The 19939-nt window shown below is 62.1% G+C and overlaps 1 protein-coding gene across 1 annotated transcript; it reads right to left on the reverse strand.

The window, feature by feature from the left end:
- Positions 1-253: 253 nt before the first annotated feature.
- On the reverse strand, positions 254-13647 carry LOC104032554 (unconventional myosin-Vb). The gene is made up of 35 exons (XM_075723839.1): positions 13525-13647; positions 12945-13107; positions 12692-12836; positions 12400-12556; positions 12058-12198; positions 11743-11824; positions 11428-11535; positions 11074-11186; positions 10695-10960; positions 10394-10475; positions 10006-10146; positions 9794-9916; positions 9303-9386; positions 8557-8706; positions 8310-8407; positions 8086-8172; positions 7892-8003; positions 7454-7665; positions 7129-7285; positions 6799-7038; positions 5842-6051; positions 5578-5671; positions 5288-5433; positions 4520-4753; positions 4340-4437; positions 3495-3681; positions 3194-3287; positions 2826-2981; positions 2502-2653; positions 2107-2196; positions 1749-1899; positions 1015-1288; positions 758-932; positions 508-588; positions 254-412 (listed from the first exon to the last, which is right to left on the reverse strand). The coding sequence occupies exons 1-35, from the start codon at positions 13645-13647 to the stop codon at positions 254-256; spliced, it is 5085 nt and encodes a 1694-aa protein (XP_075579954.1).
- Between the last annotated feature and the right edge of the window lie 6292 nt (positions 13648-19939).

Raw genomic sequence — 19939 nt, forward strand, 5'->3', positions numbered from 1 at the left:
TCTGAAGTTATCTGCAAAGACTTTTATTAACTTCAAAGTATTAAAAAGCGGCCAAAACCCACAGCGCAGGACTGCCACGGTCCCTGGCTGTGCCACAAACAAGGCACCCAAGTTTCAATAAACAAAAAGCTTCCCAGAAGAACAGCACACATAAAAAGTGCTGCACCTCCAGCCTTCATGGCCTTCCCACACCTCAGGGGGTTCAGACATCCTTCAGTGCGGCACCAGCAGTTGCCCAGGGCTGGACCTGGGCTCAGAGGCGGACAAGGAAGGCCAGGTCGAGGGTTTCAGGGATGCGGAGCTCATCCAGGTGCAGGGGGGAGGGGGTGAAGGGCAGGTGCACAGGGAAGAGGTGGCCAGTGTCCACCAGGAGCTGGCTGGGTCCCTCTCCATACTGGTCCTGCAGCTGCTTCTGTGGGGACACAGTGTTTGCATTGAGGGCTGCCCCAGTAAGGGGGCCCCTATGGGACGGTGTGCCCAAAGCACTACACCCCGTGTCCTGCTTACCTCCACGCTGCTGATGAAACTGGGGCTGATGCGTTCCTCCAGCCCAACAGCTGGGGTGTAAGCCCGGAGGATCTTCACAACCTGGAGAAGATGGTGGGGAGCATGAACGGGGAAGGGCTGGGCACATTCAGACACTTCTCGGCATGGCATGTTCCTCACCCGAGTGCATCTCTGGTGCACCCAGGGAGGCCAAGGAGTCCCAGGATAGGATGAGTGCCCAGCAGGCAGCGAGCCCCAACCCCCCCAGTACCTGCTGGGGTGACAGCACTGTGCACAGGCTGCAGAGAGCTCCAGCATCTTCCTCTGTCACCTTCTTCACCTGCAGCAGCTGGGCAGCCTGGACCAGGGGCTCCAGCACCTCACAGGCCCCACTCTGCTGCAGCCCCTCTGCCCGCAGCCACTGCTCCAGCTGGCTGACGTTGTACCTGCCCGGGGAGACCAAGTCAGGGGGAGGCATGGGCCATGCCCCAGCTCCCCCAGGTACCCCTGTCCTGCATGGGGACTGACCTGAGCTGGATGCCACGGCTCCAGGAGCACGTCTCCTTTCTCAGCAGCAGGTAGTTGAGGGTGGTGCCACTGACAAGGAAGAGGAGCTGGCGCAGGGCCTGGTGCCCCACACTGGGGGCCAGCCCATGGCGGTCCAGCGCTGCACGGAAGGAGCCCAGCTGCTGCAGCAGCTCAGGCAGGGTGTGAGCAGGGGTTGCCAAGGACCGGCGGTGGCCAGGAGGGCAGGAGGAGGACGACAAGCCCTGTATGGGCTCGCTTTCCAGCATTGCGGCAACTAACAGGTAGAAAAGGCTCATCATAACAAGGCAGAGACCCTGCATTGTGCCTCGAGCAGCCAGTACACTGCTCCTTGGCTCTGTGTCCCAGCTGAGGATGCAGGGGCTGATGACACCTCCAGGATAGCTGACCCAGGCTAGCCCAGGGGCTGGCCCTGCTCCATGAGGCTGCAAAGCAGGGCATGGGGGAATAGATGCAGCCCAAGGTTCCCAGGGTGCTGAGCTCACAGTTCCCAGGGTACTGAGCCCACTTGAGCTCCCCAACCACCTCCCCCAAGCCAGGAGGCTCAAGGAGCAGATGGTCCCTCATAGAAGAGGGTCCCACAATTCACAGCCTACCTTCCCCCTCTGGGTACAGCCTCTGAACAGAACAGGCAGTTCACACAGCTGAGCACAGCACTCCCTCCCTGAACAAGTGTCCCATGAGTGCCCTGCAAGCCCCCCAAGCCCAGGCCATACCAATCATGGGTTTGAGGCACTTCTCGGCAGTGCGGATGAGCTGCTGGTACAGCTGGACAGCCAGGGCACCCAGGCTGCGGCAGGAATTCTGGGGGTCCACATTCTGCAAGCGATGCTTGTTCTGCCGCGCCGTGTTCCCCTGCCAGTAGCTCTGTGGGCACAGGCTGGGTCAGAGCCAGCATCACCAGGGGACACAGCTGGGTCCCCAAGCAAGCATGGAGCAGCATCAGCCCAGCACATCCCTGCCTACCTGGGTTGGGGTCAAAGAGGATGTGGCCCTAGGTGGGGACAAACCCTGTCCCCACTAAGCTCCCACCCTTCCCAGGGAGATGGCAGACCCCCTGCAGCCCAGCCCTACCTGATCCTGGCTGTACTGGCGCAAGCAGTTCAGGAACCGGCAGGTGTTGGCAAGCCAGAGTGCCACCATGTTAAAGTCATCACTGTGCTTCTGCAGGAGGGAGCAGAGAGCACTGGGGTCAGCAACGTTCTGGCAGTGACAGCATGGTAGCTCTGCAAGCCACGCAGAGCTAGCTGCAGCCTGATGAGGGCTGTGGGGGTACAGAGCTGTCAGACCCTCTCGCAGGAGCCCTGTGGTGCCCAGGGGCACCCCTCACCCCAGGAGATGCTCAGGCTGGACACTGCAGTCAGGCACACACTGTGACCTGGGGGCCAGGCTGCTGCCCCAGTGCCATCCCCACCTTGGCCAGTGAAGCTCCTGCTCCTCAGCCCAACCCACAGCCTCAAGCCCAGCACCTTCATAACCCTTTTGATGGCATCAATGGCTGCATCCAGGAGCGAGCGGGCCCGTGGCTCATCACAGCAGTGGTCTGCATGCCGGAAGCACAGGAAGAGAACGTAGGCTGGCAGGTCTGGGAGCACCCCAGGGATGCTCTGTGGTTTGTAGTCTGCAGGGGAAAGCAGGCCAGTTGGGATCCAGGCAGCTATGGAAAACTGGTCCCGAGCCAGACAGGATGCTGCCCCAGCAATATGGAAAGGATGAGCCTCATACAGAGGTTGGCAAGAAACCCTAGCAGGGACCAAGCTGGGGTAAGGAGTCCCCATATCTCCAAACCCTACCTGTGATGATGGCCTTGATAATGCGCCCTTCATCCTCCATCTTCCACACTAGCATGGCCTGGGACAGCCCAGTCAGAGATTGGACCGTGGGGGACCGGGACAGGACCACAGCAGATGCTGCCAACTCCTGCACTGGCCTGGTAGTCTCTCTCTTCACTGGGGGAGAGAAGCACAGGTCACATCCTGCTGTGTCCTGGGCTGTGGGACCCAGATGAGGTCCCCTCAGCTCAGTCCAAGCAGATGTTCCCCAGCATCTCTGTCTGGGGGGGACTCTGCTCCCCATGTTCAGGCTGCACAATGCTCCAGCCTCAGACCAGACTGGTGACCCTCCAGCCAGCCCCATGCCTCCCTCCCATGCAGGCACTTGCCTATGAGCTCCTGGATCTGCTTCGCATAGGCTCTCAGCTGCTTCTTGAGCTTCTGTGTGGTCCTCTCCTGCTTCTCCAGCTTCTGGGACAGCTCCTGGGCAGGGACAACCCCAGTAAGGCTCATCCAGCCTCCCTCAGCTGGACACCCCTGCAGCACCCACTGAGTGGAGCAGAGCTGGGGGGATGCAGCAGGGTTCCCCACATTGCTCTGTAAGGGGCTGCTGCAGCTCACCACAGGGCAAGGGGGTGGAAGCAGCCCCAAGCCTGGTCCTGCCCCGCTCCCCTCCCCGCCCCCCCTTACCCAGTTCTCCTCCTTGAGCTGCAGGACATGGTGCTGCAGCTCTTCCTGCCCCTGGTGCCGCTGCAGGTCCTGGATGAGGGCTGCCTGCTGCTGGCTCAGCTGCTTGAGTGAGCAGATGTCAAGGTGCAGCCCTTTGATCTCCTCCTCATGCTGCTGCTTCTCCTCCTGCAGCTGACTCACCAGCAGCCTGCACACATGCACCAGGGGAAACTGAGGCACCAGCCTCCTTCAGCTGCCACACCCCATCCCTTGGGGAGGCTGCTGAGGAGGTATTTGTCCCCTAAAGCCTCAGAGCTGGGAACTCTTCCCCCAGCCCAGGCACCCTGAGGGCAGCACAGCCCCAGCTGTGCTAACAGAGCATCTCCCCTCCAGCTGCACTGAGCCTCAAGCACACGTGGCACAGCCCAGGACCAGGCTGCATCAGCCCTGCCCTCTTAGGAGGCTCCTGTTGAGCCCAGGGCATCCAGTCTGCTCAGGCAGTCGGTGTGCCTGTGCGCAGAGCAAGGTGGCATGCTCCAGGCCCCCAGGAAAACACAGCTGGGTGCGCTGGAGAAAAGGGAAGGAGAGCCAGGGCTACCCGACACCCAGCTGGGCAGCGAGGGGCAGGCTGCCCTTGGTCTCCCAGCCCAGCTGGGGATCTGGTGCCAATAGCATGCGAGGAGGTGGCTGCTTCAAAGAGGACTTGCAGCTGCCCAGCACCACAGCACTGCAGAAGCCAGGCAGCTGCAACCCAAGCTGTGGCTGACTAAAACACCAAGGAAAGCCCCACCAACAGTGTGGGTCTGGCAGCCCATTGTAGGGAAACCAGCCTCAACTGGGGACCATCTCCCTGGGACCACGCTCACCTATTGGCAACCTGTACAGCATCATATGCATTCTTCAAGTCATCATCCAGTGCAACCTTCTCTGGGCTCCTGCCCAGCCCCAGCATCTCAGCTATGTTCTGCAGCAAGAGGAGAGCAGGGTGAGGCCAGCGCTGCCAGCCTGGATCAGAGCCTGCTCACAGCGGTGGGGCAGGGGCTCACCCTGCGCTTGAGGAAGTCCAATGGTTTCCTCTCCTCCGGTTCCACGGGGGCCTTGGACCTCCGCAGCTCCTCCCGGGTCCGGGCCAGCTCCTCGTTGACAGCATTGAGCTGCCCCAGGAGGAGAAGGTACGCCTTCTCAAAGGGATCCTGGCCCACACTGCTGTTCAGCGGCACCTCACCGCTGGGCTGTGTCTGCAGCCCCTCTGGCACCAGCTGCCAGTGCTCCTCCAGGCCCTGGGTGCAGAGACACGGTTTGGCACAGCAGCCCAGCACTGGGCACTGGTGCCAGAACACCTGCAGGCACCCCTCCCCAGTGGGACCAGCTCCCAGCCAGGAGCCCCAGGGTACAGCTGTCCCCATGGCCAGGGGAAGGGACAGTCCACTTGTCAGCCCCACCCCACCATCCCCACCAGTGTCACCACTAGCCTCAGCCTGCTGGTCGGAGCCATCTCGTGAGGGAGCTGTGGACATGGAAGACAAGCAGCTGCTCTCAGAGCCCAAGAAGCTCTCTGACGAAGGGGACCGTCTCAAGGTGCTTTGCTGAGTGGGGACAGAAGGACAAGGTTGTTCCCCAACACCCCAAGTCTGAAGTGGGGCAAAGCAGCGACAGCCTCAGGAGGATATCTTGGCTTGGGGATCCCCCAGCACGTCAGCTAGGGAGCCCACTGCTGCAGCGGGTGCCCTGGATCAGCCAGCGCTGCCTACTCCCCACAGGGAGCCGAGGGAGAGGTTGCCCTGAGCCCCGCTGCATCCTTGCCAGCCCCTCACCCTGTAGAAGGCCACCTCATCCCGCAGGTTCTCATAGCCCTGCTCCAGGCGGGTGTACTCCTGCACCAGGCTCTGGTAGCGCGCCCGCTCCTCCTCCAGCTCCTGCAGCAGCCCCTGGCTCTCCCGTGCCACACGCTGATGTTGCTCTGTGGGGATGGACACAGCAGGGAGTGAGGACAGGCAAAGCCAGGACCCCTCTCTGTGAGGGGACATGAGGGAACACACCAAGCCTGCAGGACCAGCCCATCCCAGGGGAATGGGATGAGAGGATTTTGGAGGACACATTTTACCTTCCAGATCCTGTGACTGCTCCAACATGCGCTGGATCAGGGCATCCCTCTCCTCGCCCAGCTGCAGCTTCACACCTTCCACCTCTGCCAAGCGCTGCAGGAAAGTAGAAGGGCAGGTACAGCCAGAGCCTGCCCGGGGCCAGCCCTGGCTGCCAGAGGTCTCCTCCAGACACCACACCACAGCAGGGAGCACGGCATGCTGCCAGGTCCCTGGAGACCCCCGTGGAGCCCTGCAGAGCAAGAGCATCCCCCTGACAGACAGACCTGCCTGAGCTCCTCGACCTCCTGGGCCAGGCAGCTCTTCATGCGGTGCTTCTCCAGCTCAGCCAGCCGCTCCTGCAGCTGCTGGACCTGGGTGTCACGGGCCGCATCCTCCCTCAGCCGCTGCATCTCAGCCTGCAGGCGCTGCACCTCTTCAGCATGGGCAGCGTTCAGCCCCGAGAGCTGCTCCACCAGCCGCTGCTTCTCCTGGGCCTTGGGCCAATGGGCAGAGCACATCAGGCAGGAACAAGGACATACCCCATGTGTCTCCCATCAGTGAGAGCCCATGCATACTCAGGCTGCCCTTCTGCAATGAGCTCCATTTCCCACCCATCTGTTTGGAGCCCTGAGCCTCCTGTATCACCTCAAACAGAGCTCAGGCCTAGGACAGCAGCTCTCCATGACATGCCATCCCACATGGAGCCACATATGAGCTTTACCATGCCTTTACAGCCCATTACCCACCTCCTGGCCAGCCCCAACAGCAAGATTTTCCAGCCCTACTTCCCCCAAACCCCAGACACAGGATGACACCAGAGGAGCCCTCTCTCCCCCTCCACAGACACCCCCAGAAATGGAGTGGTGACAGCCGAAGCAGAGATGCTCACCCAGATGGCAACAGCAGATGCTGCCGGCAGGAGCATGGTAGGAGCGTCACACCATGACAGAACTGTTCCCAGCACATGACACTGTGCTGCAAGGCTTTACCCAGCCAAGGCCATCCCCAGGGCCACCAGCCCCACATCCATAGGGAGCATTGAAAACCCAAGAATGAGACCCAGATGCACAACTCCTGCCTGGGGACACATGCCAGGCAGGGTCAGCTCCCATCCCAGGGCTGGGAGAGGACTGAAGACAAGAGCAGGCATGGTGTTGGCTGCACAGAGTGTTAAGAAGTGATCAGCAAAAAGCAGCTGCCCCACACCCTGGGACCCACAAAGGGCTGAAGCCAGCACCCACCTGCTCATCCAGCCTGCACTGCAGCTGTATCACCTTGATCTCCATGCCCTTGTGCAGCTGCTTGTAGTGCTCGACTGAGCGTGCCTCAACGCGCAGCCGCCGCAGCTCCTGGCATGCCCGCACCCGGCGGTAGCAGCACTGCAGGTAGATGACAGCCCCACGCAGGCGGGCATAGTGGGTCCGGGCCAGCCAGCCCCGGACAGCAGCCTGGATCACCACGGCTTTCTGGTGCCACACCATCTGTGCAAGGAGAGATAGGGCACTGGCACCGCCAGCAGCACAGCCCCCCCAGCTGGGATCGGGACACCCACTGCCCTGCCAGGCTCCTACCTGTTGGTAAAGATGCCGGGCAAACATGCCCCGGGCAAAGGCTTGGATGGTGATGACAGCCTGGCGCATGCATAGGTAGGAGCGCCGGGCCAGAACCATCCTCAGGGTCTTCTGCAGCACCACAGCAGCCCTGGTCCTTCGCAGCATCCTGGCAGATCTGCAGGGAGGGCAGAGAGCTGGGCAGAGGGTGGCAAAGCCTGCAGCCCAGCTCATACCACAGGGACACTAGGGTCAAAGCCCAGAGCCAGTACAACTGCCAGCTCATCCCAGGCTGAGCTCTGTCTCAGCTCATTGCAGCTCCCTCCAAGCCCTGTTACCTGCTCACCTCCGGGCCAACATGCCCCGGGCATGGCGCTGCAGGCAGACTGCCGCGGCACGTGCCCGTCCAAAGCGCCTCCGTGCCAGCCAGCCCCGCAGATGCCTCTGCAGCAGGGTGCAGGCTGCCCTCAGCCGCTGGTACCGCAGCTCCTCCAGGTAAGCCACTTGGCCAGCCCGGAAAAAAACCTTGCTCTTCCCACACTGGTACTTCCTGGGGTCCTGCGTGCAAAGATTGAGTCAGCCCCAGGGACAAAGCATACCCCAACCAAGCTCCCCCAAAAGCGATGCTCCTCACACCACTGATGTCCCCATCCAACCTCCCTGGAGGCAGAGTTCCTCCCCAGCTCACTCATTTCTGTACCCCACTGGGCACCCACACAAGGGGAGAAGCATCTGCAAGGGATACTCTGGTACCACAGCTGCACCCCCCAAGCAGGACCCTTACTTGGAGCAGCCTCTCAAGGGCAAGGCTGCAGATCTGCTTCTCATGGGTGCCCATCAGCTCCTCTCTGCTCACCAGAGCCCTGTACCTCTCTAAGAACTCCTGGTATGTCCACCTGTGGGGGACAGAGGGGGGTCAGAGGTGCTGTGGCCAGAGAGAGGGAGAGCACTGAGGGTGCTGCTGAAGCAGGGGGGTACCTGGAGGGGTAGCCTGAGGCACTGATCCGGATGGTCTCCAGGACCCCGCAGGCTCGTAGCTGCTCCACTGCTCGCCTGGAGTCAAACCTAGGGCAAAGAGGGGCTGATGTAGAATGGGTCGCAGCCAGCTTGGCACGCTCCGAGCTATGCAGGACCAGGGCAAGAGGGACAGCAGTGCCCCACCATGTCCCCATCCCCTCCAGCCTCCCTGGCCAGGCACTCACACAAAGGGCTTCTTGCCATCATTAGGTTTGATGCAGCGGACATAGTGCGGTGTGGTGCTGCCCAGCATCTCCATCAACCGGTTTAGGGAAGCTTTGAACTGCAGAGGACAAGGCAGGCATGGTCAGGGCCAGCAGGAACATCCTGGGGCTTGTGGGGTTCCCCAGGCCAGGACACACACAGGTCCCCTTGGGGCTACCCCAGCCCTGGTTGTCTGGGGCCAGCCCACATTTCCCCCCCAGCCCATACCTGGCTGGAGATAGACTTCTTGCTCTTTTGGCTACTGGGCATCGATCTGCGGCTGGGGCGACCAGCCATCCTGGGCCCACTGGACCTGCGGGACTGCAGGGACATGGGGCCATCCCCTTCCTCCAGGAAGAGCTCAGCAAGCAGGGCAGACTGCACAGAGCAGAGCTGTGAGAGCCTGGCAGACATTGCAGCGAGCATCACCCAATACCCAGAGAGCCATCACCACCAGGAGACACTGCCCCGAAAGTTCACAGACCCCACAGAGGCCAGCCCAGCGCACAGTCCTCCGCCCTGCTACAGCCCAGATGTGCCAGATCCAGCTGCACCCCTGCCTGCTGCTTCCCACAGGAAAAGCTAAGTGCAAACCATAGACACCTTCCCAGGTGTGCTTGAGAGCCCTCCAAAGTGTCCCTTACCTTCTGCCAGGGCCACGCAGGGTGGAAGGGAGAATGACAGTGTTACTGACCTGGAAGCAGCAGGACCCTCCAGCCCTCTCAGCAGGGACATGGCCAAGGTGCCCCCCAAGATTTGGAAGCCCAAGGCAGAGGAACAGGGTGGAGAGCACCCACATCTCAGGGCACCTTGACCATCCCAGCACTGCACGGGGCTGTGCCAGCAGGCAGACAGGGGTTTACCCTGCATGGCTTACACCTCCTACACCATCAGTCCTTCCCAGCCCCAGGCTCCTGGGGCCACAAGCCAGCCAGGCTCTGCCCTACATTGCCCCTGCACAGGGTGGCTCTCACCTTGCTGGCTCGCAGCAGCCCCACCAGCTCCTCAGGGACAGCATCCCTGTTCTTCTCCACAAACCCATCACACTGGTATTCCACCTGGCAGGAGACAAGGCAAGCACCAGCATCAGCCTGCAGCTTCCCATACTGGTGTGGTGCAGGGCTCTGCTTGGACACAGTCCAAGGCTTTTGGAAGAAGTCCTTGCAGGAGTCAGAGCTGGTGGTGGCCACGCTCCTGCCCTGCTGCAAGGCTACTGCGGGGAACCATCACAGCCACAGTTTCCATATTTTTACCCTTGCTTAAAGAGTTGCAGCCCAGCACTTTGCAGCAGCAGAGCCAGCAGGATCCACTTCCCAGCCTGGGAGGGTGCAGACAGCTGCCACAGCCACTCAGGACAGCGAGAGGCTGCAGGAGCTGCCACCACCAGCTCTAGACAGCACAGGCTGGGTGCCCATTGGTGCAGAGCCCTTGCCACCCATGGCTGTACTGCCACAGCTTTCCCTACCTTGCCAGCGAAGTGGCAGACAATGAAAGCATCTGTGGGCCTCTTGGGCTTCTGGAAGTGGGAGCTGCCGAGATGGGTCTGGTAAAGCTTCTGGGCCCAACTCCCATCACTGCCTTGGGGCATCTGAAAAGCAAATGGGTCAGAAGGGGCAGCAGGGACAGGGGGGTCCCCTGCGTGGCCACGGCAGCCTGCTCCCAGCACCCCTTGCCCACCTTGCACTCCTCATTCAGCAGGTTCAGGATGCCAAGCTGGCCCTCGATGAGCTCAATGCATGGCTGGTTGTCACAGAAGTCAACGAAGACCCAAGGGATCTCCTCGGTCACATACTCCTCCTGCTCCAGCTTGAAGACATGCTGGAGGGCAGGGAGAGCAGAGCAGGACTGAGCCAGGAGAGCAGCCCTACTCCTGGAGCAGGAGAACTTTGGGAGAAAGGAGGGGACCATGCCCAACTCCAGCAGCCTCCCAGAGCCCCATGTTTGCAGGGATGGAAGCACCAGCCACATTCAAGGCAGAGCGCACCAGAAGCAACATTGCAGCAGGGATGTGCAGGGCCCACCCTCACTAGCTCCCATCAAGGACACACATCTGGGTGACACCCACCAGGTTGAAGAGCTGCTGCAGCTTCTCATTGGCATAGTTGATGCAGAACTGCTCAAAGCTGTTGAGATCAAACATCTCAAACCTGTGGGCAGCAGAGGTCTGCCTGAGGCAGCTGCTGGGCAGAGCCACCCCAGCCAGCCATGAGCTCCAGGCACAGCCACCCAACTGGCCCCACTGCAGGGACAGGTACTGCCCCACGTCCCAGCTGGAGCAGTTGGTGGCTGCAGACCCACAGCCACAGCTGATGCAGAAGCAGGACCATGTTGTTCCAGGCAGCCCAGGAGAGGGGAGCTGCTCTTACCCGTAAATGTCCAGGATGCCAATGGAGGTACGGTGGCTCTCCAGCGACCGCAGGGCACGGTTGACCCTGCTCACCATCCACCTGAAGACCTGCCCATACATATGCTTGGCCAGGGCATCCCGGGAGTTGAGTGCTTGCTGCCTGGAGAGGGGCTTCAGATAGGTCTCACCAGCAGTGACCAGCTTGCGGTGGCAGAGCCAGCGCATCACCTGCGATGCCTCGATGCCCAGCAGTGCACAGAACAGCCCTAGGGCCTCATCGGCAGGCTGCAAAGGGACAGACCCTGTCACCGCAGTATTGCTGAGGTGTGGCTCCTGCAGCCAGCACAGCTCAGGGGCCAGTTTGGGATGCAGGGTGTGGGCAGCAAGCTCTCGCCCACCTCCACGAAGCAGCCATCCCCACGGCGGTCCCTCCCTCTGACTGCAATGTTGCCCAGGTGCAGGATGGCAGCCAGGATGCTGAACAGCTCCAGCTGGTCAGCCTCAGGGACACCTGCAGTCACAGCACAGGCATGAGGGACTTCCCAGGATTCCCCCACCCCATGCTGCCCCGACCCCCTGCATCACACAAACCGGAGGGATGGAAATGGCCAGTAGATAGCCGGGCTCCCCAGCATGGGGACGCCTGGCACCAGCACTCCTACACCAGCATTGGGGTGAGGGCAGTGGGACAGCCAGCCCTGGGGACCAGCCCTGCCTGCCCTCTCCCCACCCGTGCCCAGCCAGGACAGTACCCAGGACCGAGAAGGCGTGCCGCGTGCTCTCCAAGTCGGCTGCATCGTCGGTGCGCTGGGCAGCAGTGCACTGGCCCTGGCAGGTGTAGTGGAAGGCCTCTGCCCCACCTGCGGGCGAGATGGGCAGGTTGTGCTGGTTCACAGCCTGACACCACAGAGCTCCCAGCCACCCTTATCCCACCCCAGGGTGCCCAGCAGCAGCAGAGCCTCCATCACCCGGCTGGGGAGGGCAGGAAGGCCTGGCACTGCCCAGCATGGGACAGGCTGGCAGCAAGCTGTGCCATGGGGCTCATCGGGAGAAGTGGGGGCACTCACGGAGACCCAGGCCCTGGAGCTCAGGCAGGGCGGCTGAGGCACAGAGCTGGTAGAAGATGTGGTAGTTCCTCTCCACTTTTGCCTGTGGATGAGCAAGAAAAATCACTGAGAAGCCAGATCACCTCGGGCCACCCTGCTCCCTCTGCAGCAGTGCTGCAGCCCCAGGTCTGGGAACAAGGGACACCTTCCCCTCTCCCAGCTCAACTCAGCAGTGCTGAGGTTGCTTCCCTGGGAGATGCCCAGGAGGAACGTGCTCCTGCTCCAAGGACTGGGGCTGCCACTCAGCCCTGTCCCCATGCCACCCCAGAAACCCACCTGGAAGGTGACACGGGACTTCTCCAGCAGGTAGGTTTTGATGGTGGCCCCTGTGACATGCGCTTCGCTGAAGCCGATCTCTATATACTTCCCAAAGCGGCTACTGTTGTCATTCCTGGTTGTCTTTGCATTCCCAAAGGCCTGGCAGGGAAGGAGGGCGGGAGGTTTTAGCTAGCCCCAGATCTCCAGGTACTCTGGAGAAGTTCAGTCCCTGCCACCCATTTTACAGGGGGAGACAGAGATGGCATCACATCAGGGATACCAGCCATGAGGAGCACGGGGAGAGCCTGCAGGGACACCCCAGCTGTCCCCATGCAGAGCCTGGGGACCCAAGGAACCTACCTCCATGACAGGGCTGGAGGCCAGCACCTTTCCCTCCATGCTGGAGTCCCCTAGGCAGCCCCCAACAGTGGTGAAGTATCTCATGGCATACTTGGCCGACACAGTCTTTCCTGCACCCGACTCACCACTGATGATGAGGGACTGGTTCTTCCCAAACCTGCCAGAGAGGGACATGAGCTGGGCACAGCCTGTGACCCAACAGGACCGCTTTCCACAGACATGCCACAGTCCAGAGCAGGCTTCAGCCCTTCCCCACTGCAACCCCAGGGATGCTCCCATGTGAAGCTCGCACCTCACCATCTGCTTGTATGCCTCCTCTGCCAAAGCAAAGATGTGGGGATCCATGTCCCCCACTTCACGGCCACTGTAGGCATAAATCACCTCCTCCTCATAGATGGGCAACGGCTTGTAGGGGTTGATGGCCACAAGGATGATACCTGGAGGAAGAGGGTTGTGCAGAGAGCAGGGACAGGAGGGGCACGTGTCCCAGGGAGCTGCAGGGAAGGGGCACAGGCTGGGGAGCAGGAGGAGGTGATGGGGCTCACCACAGTAGGTGTAGATGGCATTGGCTTCCAGGAAGCGCCGGCGGAGCGAGTGCAGCACAGCCGGCTCGTGCAGGTAGCTCAGAGCCACCAGGTCATCGGCATCTGAGAGGTAGTCAGGGTTGCAGAGAGGTGGCAGCTGGAACTCGATGGGGTAGGCCAGTGCCTGCAGGGATGGAGATGGAGCAGCACACGTGCTGAGTTGGGTCAGCCGGCCCCACAAAGGCAGGATGGGTCTGTGGGGACCAGCACAGCAGGAGGGATGCTGTCTGCAGGCCATGCTCGGGCTGTTTGTCACCAGGAATCATAGCCCAGCCAGCACGTTGAGCTGAGCTGGAGGCCTTTTGGGAAGTCAGGCAGGAGCAGGCAGTGAGGACCAGCTCACCGGGCAGTCACAGAACATGGGGCACAGTGAGCCAGACACAGTCTGGGCTCCTGATGCTCAGACACCCCCAGGCAATGTTTGAGCTGAGGAGCCCAGGCTGGTTTGGGGGTGCAGAGGTGAACTATCTCCCATCTGGGGATGTCCAACCATGTGGCAAGCACAGGATGGACCCGCTGGGCTGCACAGCTCCAGCCTTACCGAGCCATCTTCCAGGCGGAGATGGAGAATGGCATCTCCTTCCTTGTAGCTTCTGGTGATTTCTGCCACCCTCCAGACCTCGACACAGTCAGGGATCCACACCCAGGCACCCTGCAGGGACATGGAAGGGAGGGGACCCCTGCAGAGAGCCACGGCACGCATCTGGCCACCAGCCTCCAAACCAAGCACTGCAGCCCTCCCCATGGCTCTCACTTAGGACAGTCAGCCTGGTGCTCAGCATCACCACAGCAGGGCAGGCCATGGGACCCAGCACCCTGCTAGGTGCCCCACAGCCCCTTGGCTCCTGCAGGCAGGGGTCCTACCCAGCTGCTGTCCAGATGTGCGGGAAGGTGCCTTTGCTGGAGCCCTGCTTCTCCCCAGCTCTGCTGCTCACCCCAGGAAGGTCAGCACCTCTCCTGCCCTCGGCACAGGGGGCTGTCTCTGCCCCATCCCGAGGATGCAATCACCCCTGCTGCTGCGGGGAACGTTTCTGGAAACACAGAAGATACCAAGCTGGGCATTTCTGAACTCCCAGCGTGCTGGGGATGCAGCTGCATGGTTTGGCTGGGCAGAGATGAGGCTCGAAAGCAGATGCATGCAGTACAGATCCTTTGTAACTACTGGGTGAATCCAGACACTGTCACCAGCTCTGCAGACCCAGCTACAGGCCAGAGCGCAGGGACAGTGATAAGAAAAATCACCCTGTGCCCTTTTCACCCCCCAAATTTGCAGCTCCCTGGGGCCAGCCACTGCAGGCAGCCTTGTGCAAGGGACCAGCTGGCACCCATGGGACCAGTGCTCCCTGCCTCTAGCACCCTGCTTGCTGGAGGCTGCTGTCAGCCTCAGTTTCCCCTCTCTGCAGACAGCATGTGCTGATGAAATGGGAGTTCTGCAGCATGGTGAACTCCAACTTCCCTCTGCACCTGGACCCGAGCACTAATACATCCCTCACACCTGGAAAAAGCCTCTTTGGAGCCACCCTGCAGGGAGCAGGATCCCACACTCAGCAGGACTGAAGCAGCACACCACCACAGGGGTAGAGAGGTAAAAACTGGGCCAAAACCCCTCACAACCCTGCTGCAGGCACCCCATCAACTGGCAAGAGGGTGAATACCTGGCCCTAAGCTGGCACAGGGTGACCTCATGTGCTCCCAGGCTGAGGAACCGCAGCTCCTGCTGCCCCCGCTCCTGGCACGGGCGCCCGCAGCCCCGCTCTGCGCCAAGCTGCCAGCCACCTTCTCAGCAGCTTCTGCCAGACTGCGGGGAACAGGGGCTGCTTCCAGGAGGCCAGTACCTCCTGCTGCTCTGAGCAGGCAGAGATGAGGCCATACTGCAAGCTTAAAAAGGTGGTGGGGGGGAAGGAATCGGTTGCAGATTTGCTCTCAGGCTGAGGTGGGAGCACGTATGCTTCCACAAACTCTGGGAGCTATCGCAGAGCAGCGACAGGGCTCTGACACATCCCACTCCTGCCCCAGTGGGCTGGGGCCAGCCTCTTGCTAGAAACCAGGGCCTGAAAAACCGTCCTGGTCGTGCCGATTTTGCAAATCCAGGGAAGTCGGCTTGCAGCAAATGCTTCCAGGTCTGCAGTGTGCGGAGCACGTGTGTTAAGGCATCATTAAAGTTGATCAGGCAAGCACTGAATAGGGGGGGAGTCTGGGGAGGGAGAAGGAAGGGGCTGAACTTTGGGTTCACATCCAAGGAGTGATCAGAAGCCTGAGCGCCTGACTTTGCAGCTGAAATAAAGAGGGCAGGAAGGGGGTCGGGTTGCAGGGGCCGCTCAGCGGAGAAGCGACAGGAAGCCATTATCTTTTATGAGCAGCAGCCACTGGGGGGAGCGAAAATTGCACGATGTACAGCTTCCCGGCAAGGCACTAACGGATTTTAGTCTGAAATCACAGCTGGACAACAGAGCATCCCTGCCAGCGCGCCCAGCTTGCCCCTCAGCCACTCCCCAGCTCTCCTCCAAGGGAGCGCCAGGCTGGCGCTTGAGCGGGCACCAACTGCGAAACCGTGCGGCCACGCAGGCTCCGCAGGGCGCTTGGCTGAGGCAGTTGCGCGGCCGGTTCGGTCCCAGCCCGGCCAGCTCTTTGGGACAAGGCAACCCACGGTGCCTTAAGCACGGAAACCCTCCTTGCCTCGCCCAGGTTGGCACCTCAATCGCACCACAGCGACGAATGCCGCACCTCCGGCCTCTGCAGAAATACCAGCACCCTCCGGCCCGCAGGCTCCTGTTGTACGTCCAGGGAGAAAGGGCCGTGCTTAGGGTCTGCCCGACAGCTGCAGCCATCATTTTTGATACACTGCAGCAGAAGTGAGAAGCCAGAGCCTGTCCTGCCGCCTGCTCGCAGCGGAAGCATCCTTGACAGGCAGAACTGAACTAAGGCGGAGGGAGGAAGACATGGGCCAGGATCCAGGGACAAAAAAAGCAGCTTGGCCAGTTGGGCAAGAAGCAGGACAGATGGGTGCCCAGGCAGCACCAAACCCTTCTTCTCACCTGTGACCAGCACCCCTGCTAGGTGCTGCACTTGCCATGGGTCCCTGCATGTCAGGGAGCCCTACGAGCAGCTGGGGTACAGCAGCACCCACGCAAGGCAGCCCACCCATGGCTGGACCCATGGCTGAGGTACCACCAGGCACCCTGCACCCCACAAGGTGCCACCAACCCAGGCACCAGCGGGGAGGAGACCCAGGGGGACACCCAGGCCACAGCACCTGCAGTCCCCGGGGTGCTGAGCCCCCGGGAGAGGCACAAGACCCCCCCGGGTCTGCAACAAGCACCCCAGACCCGCGGGCAGGGCCCCCCCGGCTGCAGAAGGAGACGCCCTCGCAGCTCCCTCCGCGGCACCCCGGGGTGGGACCCCCCAGGCCCCCTCACCTGCACGTACGGCTCCCCCGCGGCCATGGCGTGCCCCCACCCCCCGCTGCTGCCAGCACTGCCCCCCTGCTGCCCGCAGCCCCTTTATGGCCGCTAATTGCTGCTAATTGGAAGGGGAGGAGGGGTTACGGGTCCCGCCCCACTCCGCCTCCCGTTCCGCCCCACGGCCCCTCCCCGGCCAGAGGAGCTCCTGCGGGGTGCTGGGGCGGGTCCCCCCCCCCACTGCGGCACCCCAAGATCCCTCCCAGCTCGGGCCCCTTGTGCAGGGCATCTCGTGACCCCCCGTTCGGGACACCCCGAGAATCCCCATACGGGGCACCCCAAGACCCCACTTGGAACATCCTGAGAAGCCTCATCTGGGACCTTCCCCCCGCCCAGGACACCCCAAACTCCCTCCCTACCTGGGACACCCCAAGACCCCGTCGAGGGCACCCAAAGACCCATCCTATCTAGGACACCCCGAAACTGCCCTCATCCAGGGCACCCTGGGCCACCCTGGGCCCGGATCACATGCGCCCCAGGTCCCCCATGCAGGGGACTCCAAGCACCCACGTGCCACCACAGCCCCCCGGCACAGGCTCCCACTCCCCTCATTATGGAGAAACTCCGGGGACGATGGAAACCTGTGACCACGGCACCAGCAGTGTACTGACAGCCCTCTGTGGGTGCTGCTGCCCGTGGGTCCCCATGGCCCATGGGTGCCACTCTCTGTGGGTGCCACTGTCTGTGGGTCCTCACTGCCCACAGGTGCCACTGTCTGTGGGTCCTCACTGTCCACAGGTGCCACTGTCTGTGGGTCCCTACTGCCCATGGGTGCCACTGTCTGTGGGTCCTCACTGCCCACAGGTGCTGCTGCCCATGGGTGCCACTGTCTGCGGGTCCTCACCATCCACAGGTGCCACTGTCTGTGGGTCCTCACTGCCCACGGGTGCCACTGTCTGTGGGTCCTCACTGCCCATGGGTGCTGCTGCCCATGGGTGCCACTGTCTGTGGGTCCTCACTGCCCGTGGGTGCCACTGTCTGTGGGTCCTCACTGCCCATGGGTGCCACTGTCTGTGGGTCCCTACTGCCCATGGGTGCCACTGTCTGTGGGTCCTCACTGCCCACAGGTGCTGCTGCCCATGGGTGCCACTGTCTGTGGGTCCTCACTGCCCACAGGTGCCACTGTCTGTGGGTCCTCACTGCCCATGGGTGCTGCTGCCCATGGGTGCCACTGTCTGTGGGTCCTCACTGCCCACAGGTGCCACTGTCTGTGGGTCCTCACTGCCCACGGGTGCTGCTGCCTGTGGGTGCCACTGTCTCTGGGTCCCTACTGCCCATGGGTGCCACTGTCTGCGGGTCCTCACTGTCCACAGGTGCCACTGTCTGTGGGTCCCTACTGCCCATGGGTGCCACTGTCTGTGGGTCCTCACTGCCCACAGGTGCTGCTGCCCATGGGTGCCACTGTCTGCGGGTCCTCACCATCCACAGGTGCCACTGTCTGTGGGTCCTCACTGCCCACGGGTGCCACTGTCTGTGGGTCCCTACTGCCCATGGGTGCCACTGTCTGTGGGTCCTCACTGCCCACGGGTGCTGCTGCCCATGGGTGCCACTGTCTGTGGGTCCTCACTGCCCGTGGGTGCCACTGTCTGTGGGTCCTCACTGCCCACGGGTGCTGCTGCCCATGGGTGCCACTGTCTGTGGGTCCTCACTGCCCACGGGTGCTGCTGCCCATGGGTGCCACTGTCTGTGGGTCCTCACTGCCCACAGGTGCCACTGTCTGTGGGTCCTCACTGCCCATGGGTGCTGCTGCCCATGGGTGCCACTGTCTGTGGGTCCTCACTGCCCACAGGTGCCACTGTCTGTGGGTCCTCACTGCCCATGGGTGCTGCTGCCCATGGGTGCCACTGTCTGTGGGTCCTCACTGCCCACAGGTGCCACTGTCTGTGGGTCCTCACTGCCCACAGGTGCCACTGTCTGTGGGTCCTCACTGCCCACGGGTGCTGCTGCCTGTGGGTGCCACTGTCTCTGGGTCCCTACTGCCCATGGGTGCCACTGTCTGCGGGTCCTCACTGTCCACAGGTGCCACTGTCTGTGGGTCCTCACTGCCCACGGGTGCCACTGTCTGTGGGTGCCACTGTCTGTGGGTCCTCACTGCCCATGGGTGCCACTGTCTGTGGGTCCCTACTGCCCACGGGTGCTGCTGCCCGTGGGTGCCACTGTCTGTGGGTCCTCACTTCCCATGGGTGCCACTGTCTGTGGGCCCCTGCAGTCTGTAGGTGCCACTCTCCATGGGTGCTACTGTCTGTAGATCGCTGTTGCCCGTGGCTCCCAGCTGTCCACGGGTCCCCACTGCCCAAGGGTGCTGCTGCGGACCGGTCCCTGCTGTCCCCGCATGCCTGCGGTGGCCCGGCCAGCCTCGCAGAGCCGGGACGAAGCCTGGCTGACAGGCTGCCATGCGGAGGTGGCTGCTGATGGGTGCAGCTGGGGACAGGGTGACAAGAGGACGCCCAAGCAGGGCGGGAGGTGGGGGACGGCGAGCAGCACCACCTTGCCGGGAGCAGGAGCACCCGTGGGGACACGGAGGTGGCCAGACCCACAGCAGGGGGGTGGGTCCCTGGGCAGGGACAAATCCCCCCGTCGGGAGGAGGCAGATGTCCCCGGCAGTTCCTGTTCCTGCCCTGAGCACCCAAGCTGGCACCCACTTTTTTCCCAGATGGCTTCACCAAGCCTCGGCAGCCCCGCCGTTCCGCCCCGGCACTGGCACGGCTCCGGGGATGCCAAAGCCATCCCAGAGGGTGTCAGCTCCGGTAACCCAGCACACCCCAGCGGAGGAGTGCAACGTGGCAAGCAGGGCAATGAAAACGTTGCCCTTCCCCCGTCAAAAAATTGAGCGCATTCTGCAACAGGGAACACACAAAGCCATTTTCTGATGAAAAAATAATGAATCCCTAATTGCCCGAGGGCTGTCAGCGGCATGTGGCTCATTAACAAATCACGTAGGCGGGTTCGCGCCATGTGCAGCCTGTAGACACAGACCGGAGCTCCATTAATAGCGGAGCTTTCAGCCGGGGAGAAAATAGGCGCCCAGGCAGCCTTTCGGTAGTTACCGCTCCCCAAAGGGATCGATGGCACTTTCCGACAGCCGCCTCGAAAGCCCCGGCACGCTCGGGGAGAGCTGCGGCAGCAGCGGGTGCAGCAGCCCCGGCACAGCAAGATGCAGCGGCAAACCGTGCCGCGGTCGCCCGACGCCAGAGGATGGCACCCAGCGAAGCGGCGAGGCCCCGGGGTGCGTTTTCCCCATCAGCCCGTCCTGCGTTGCACCCCGGCTGCCCCAGGGAGTCCCGGCTCGGCCACGGGGTTTGCAGGAGGGTCCGTGCCCCCGGCACACGGGAAGCGGAGGGTAAACACTGCCGAAAAGCAAACCGCTGGCAGACGTACGGACACGCAGACATGCAAGGCAAAGCCAGAGCAGGGCGGCCGGTCCGGAGGATGCTGGAGCGGGCGCTGAGAGGCTGCAGGCGCCGAGACACCATAGGTAGCACATGAATTCATATATAG

Source organism: Pelecanus crispus, chromosome 20 (genome assembly GCF_030463565.1).
Source record: "Pelecanus crispus isolate bPelCri1 chromosome 20, bPelCri1.pri, whole genome shotgun sequence".
Classification (NCBI taxonomy): domain Eukaryota; kingdom Metazoa; phylum Chordata; class Aves; order Pelecaniformes; family Pelecanidae; genus Pelecanus; species Pelecanus crispus.

Coding starts and splice junctions, on each gene's coding strand:
- LOC104032554 (XM_075723839.1), bottom strand. CDS start 13,647: ATGTCCCTGCAGGGTGCCTGGGTGTGGATCCCTGACTGTGTCGAGGTC. Junction 10,147..10,393: donor TGCAGCAGCTCTTCAACCTG/GTGGGTGTCACC, acceptor CCTGCCCTCCAG/CATGTCTTCAAGCTGGAGCA. Junction 9,917..10,005: donor TGCTGAATGAGGAGTGCAAG/GTGGGCAAGGGG, acceptor TTTGCTTTTCAG/ATGCCCCAAGGCAGTGATGG.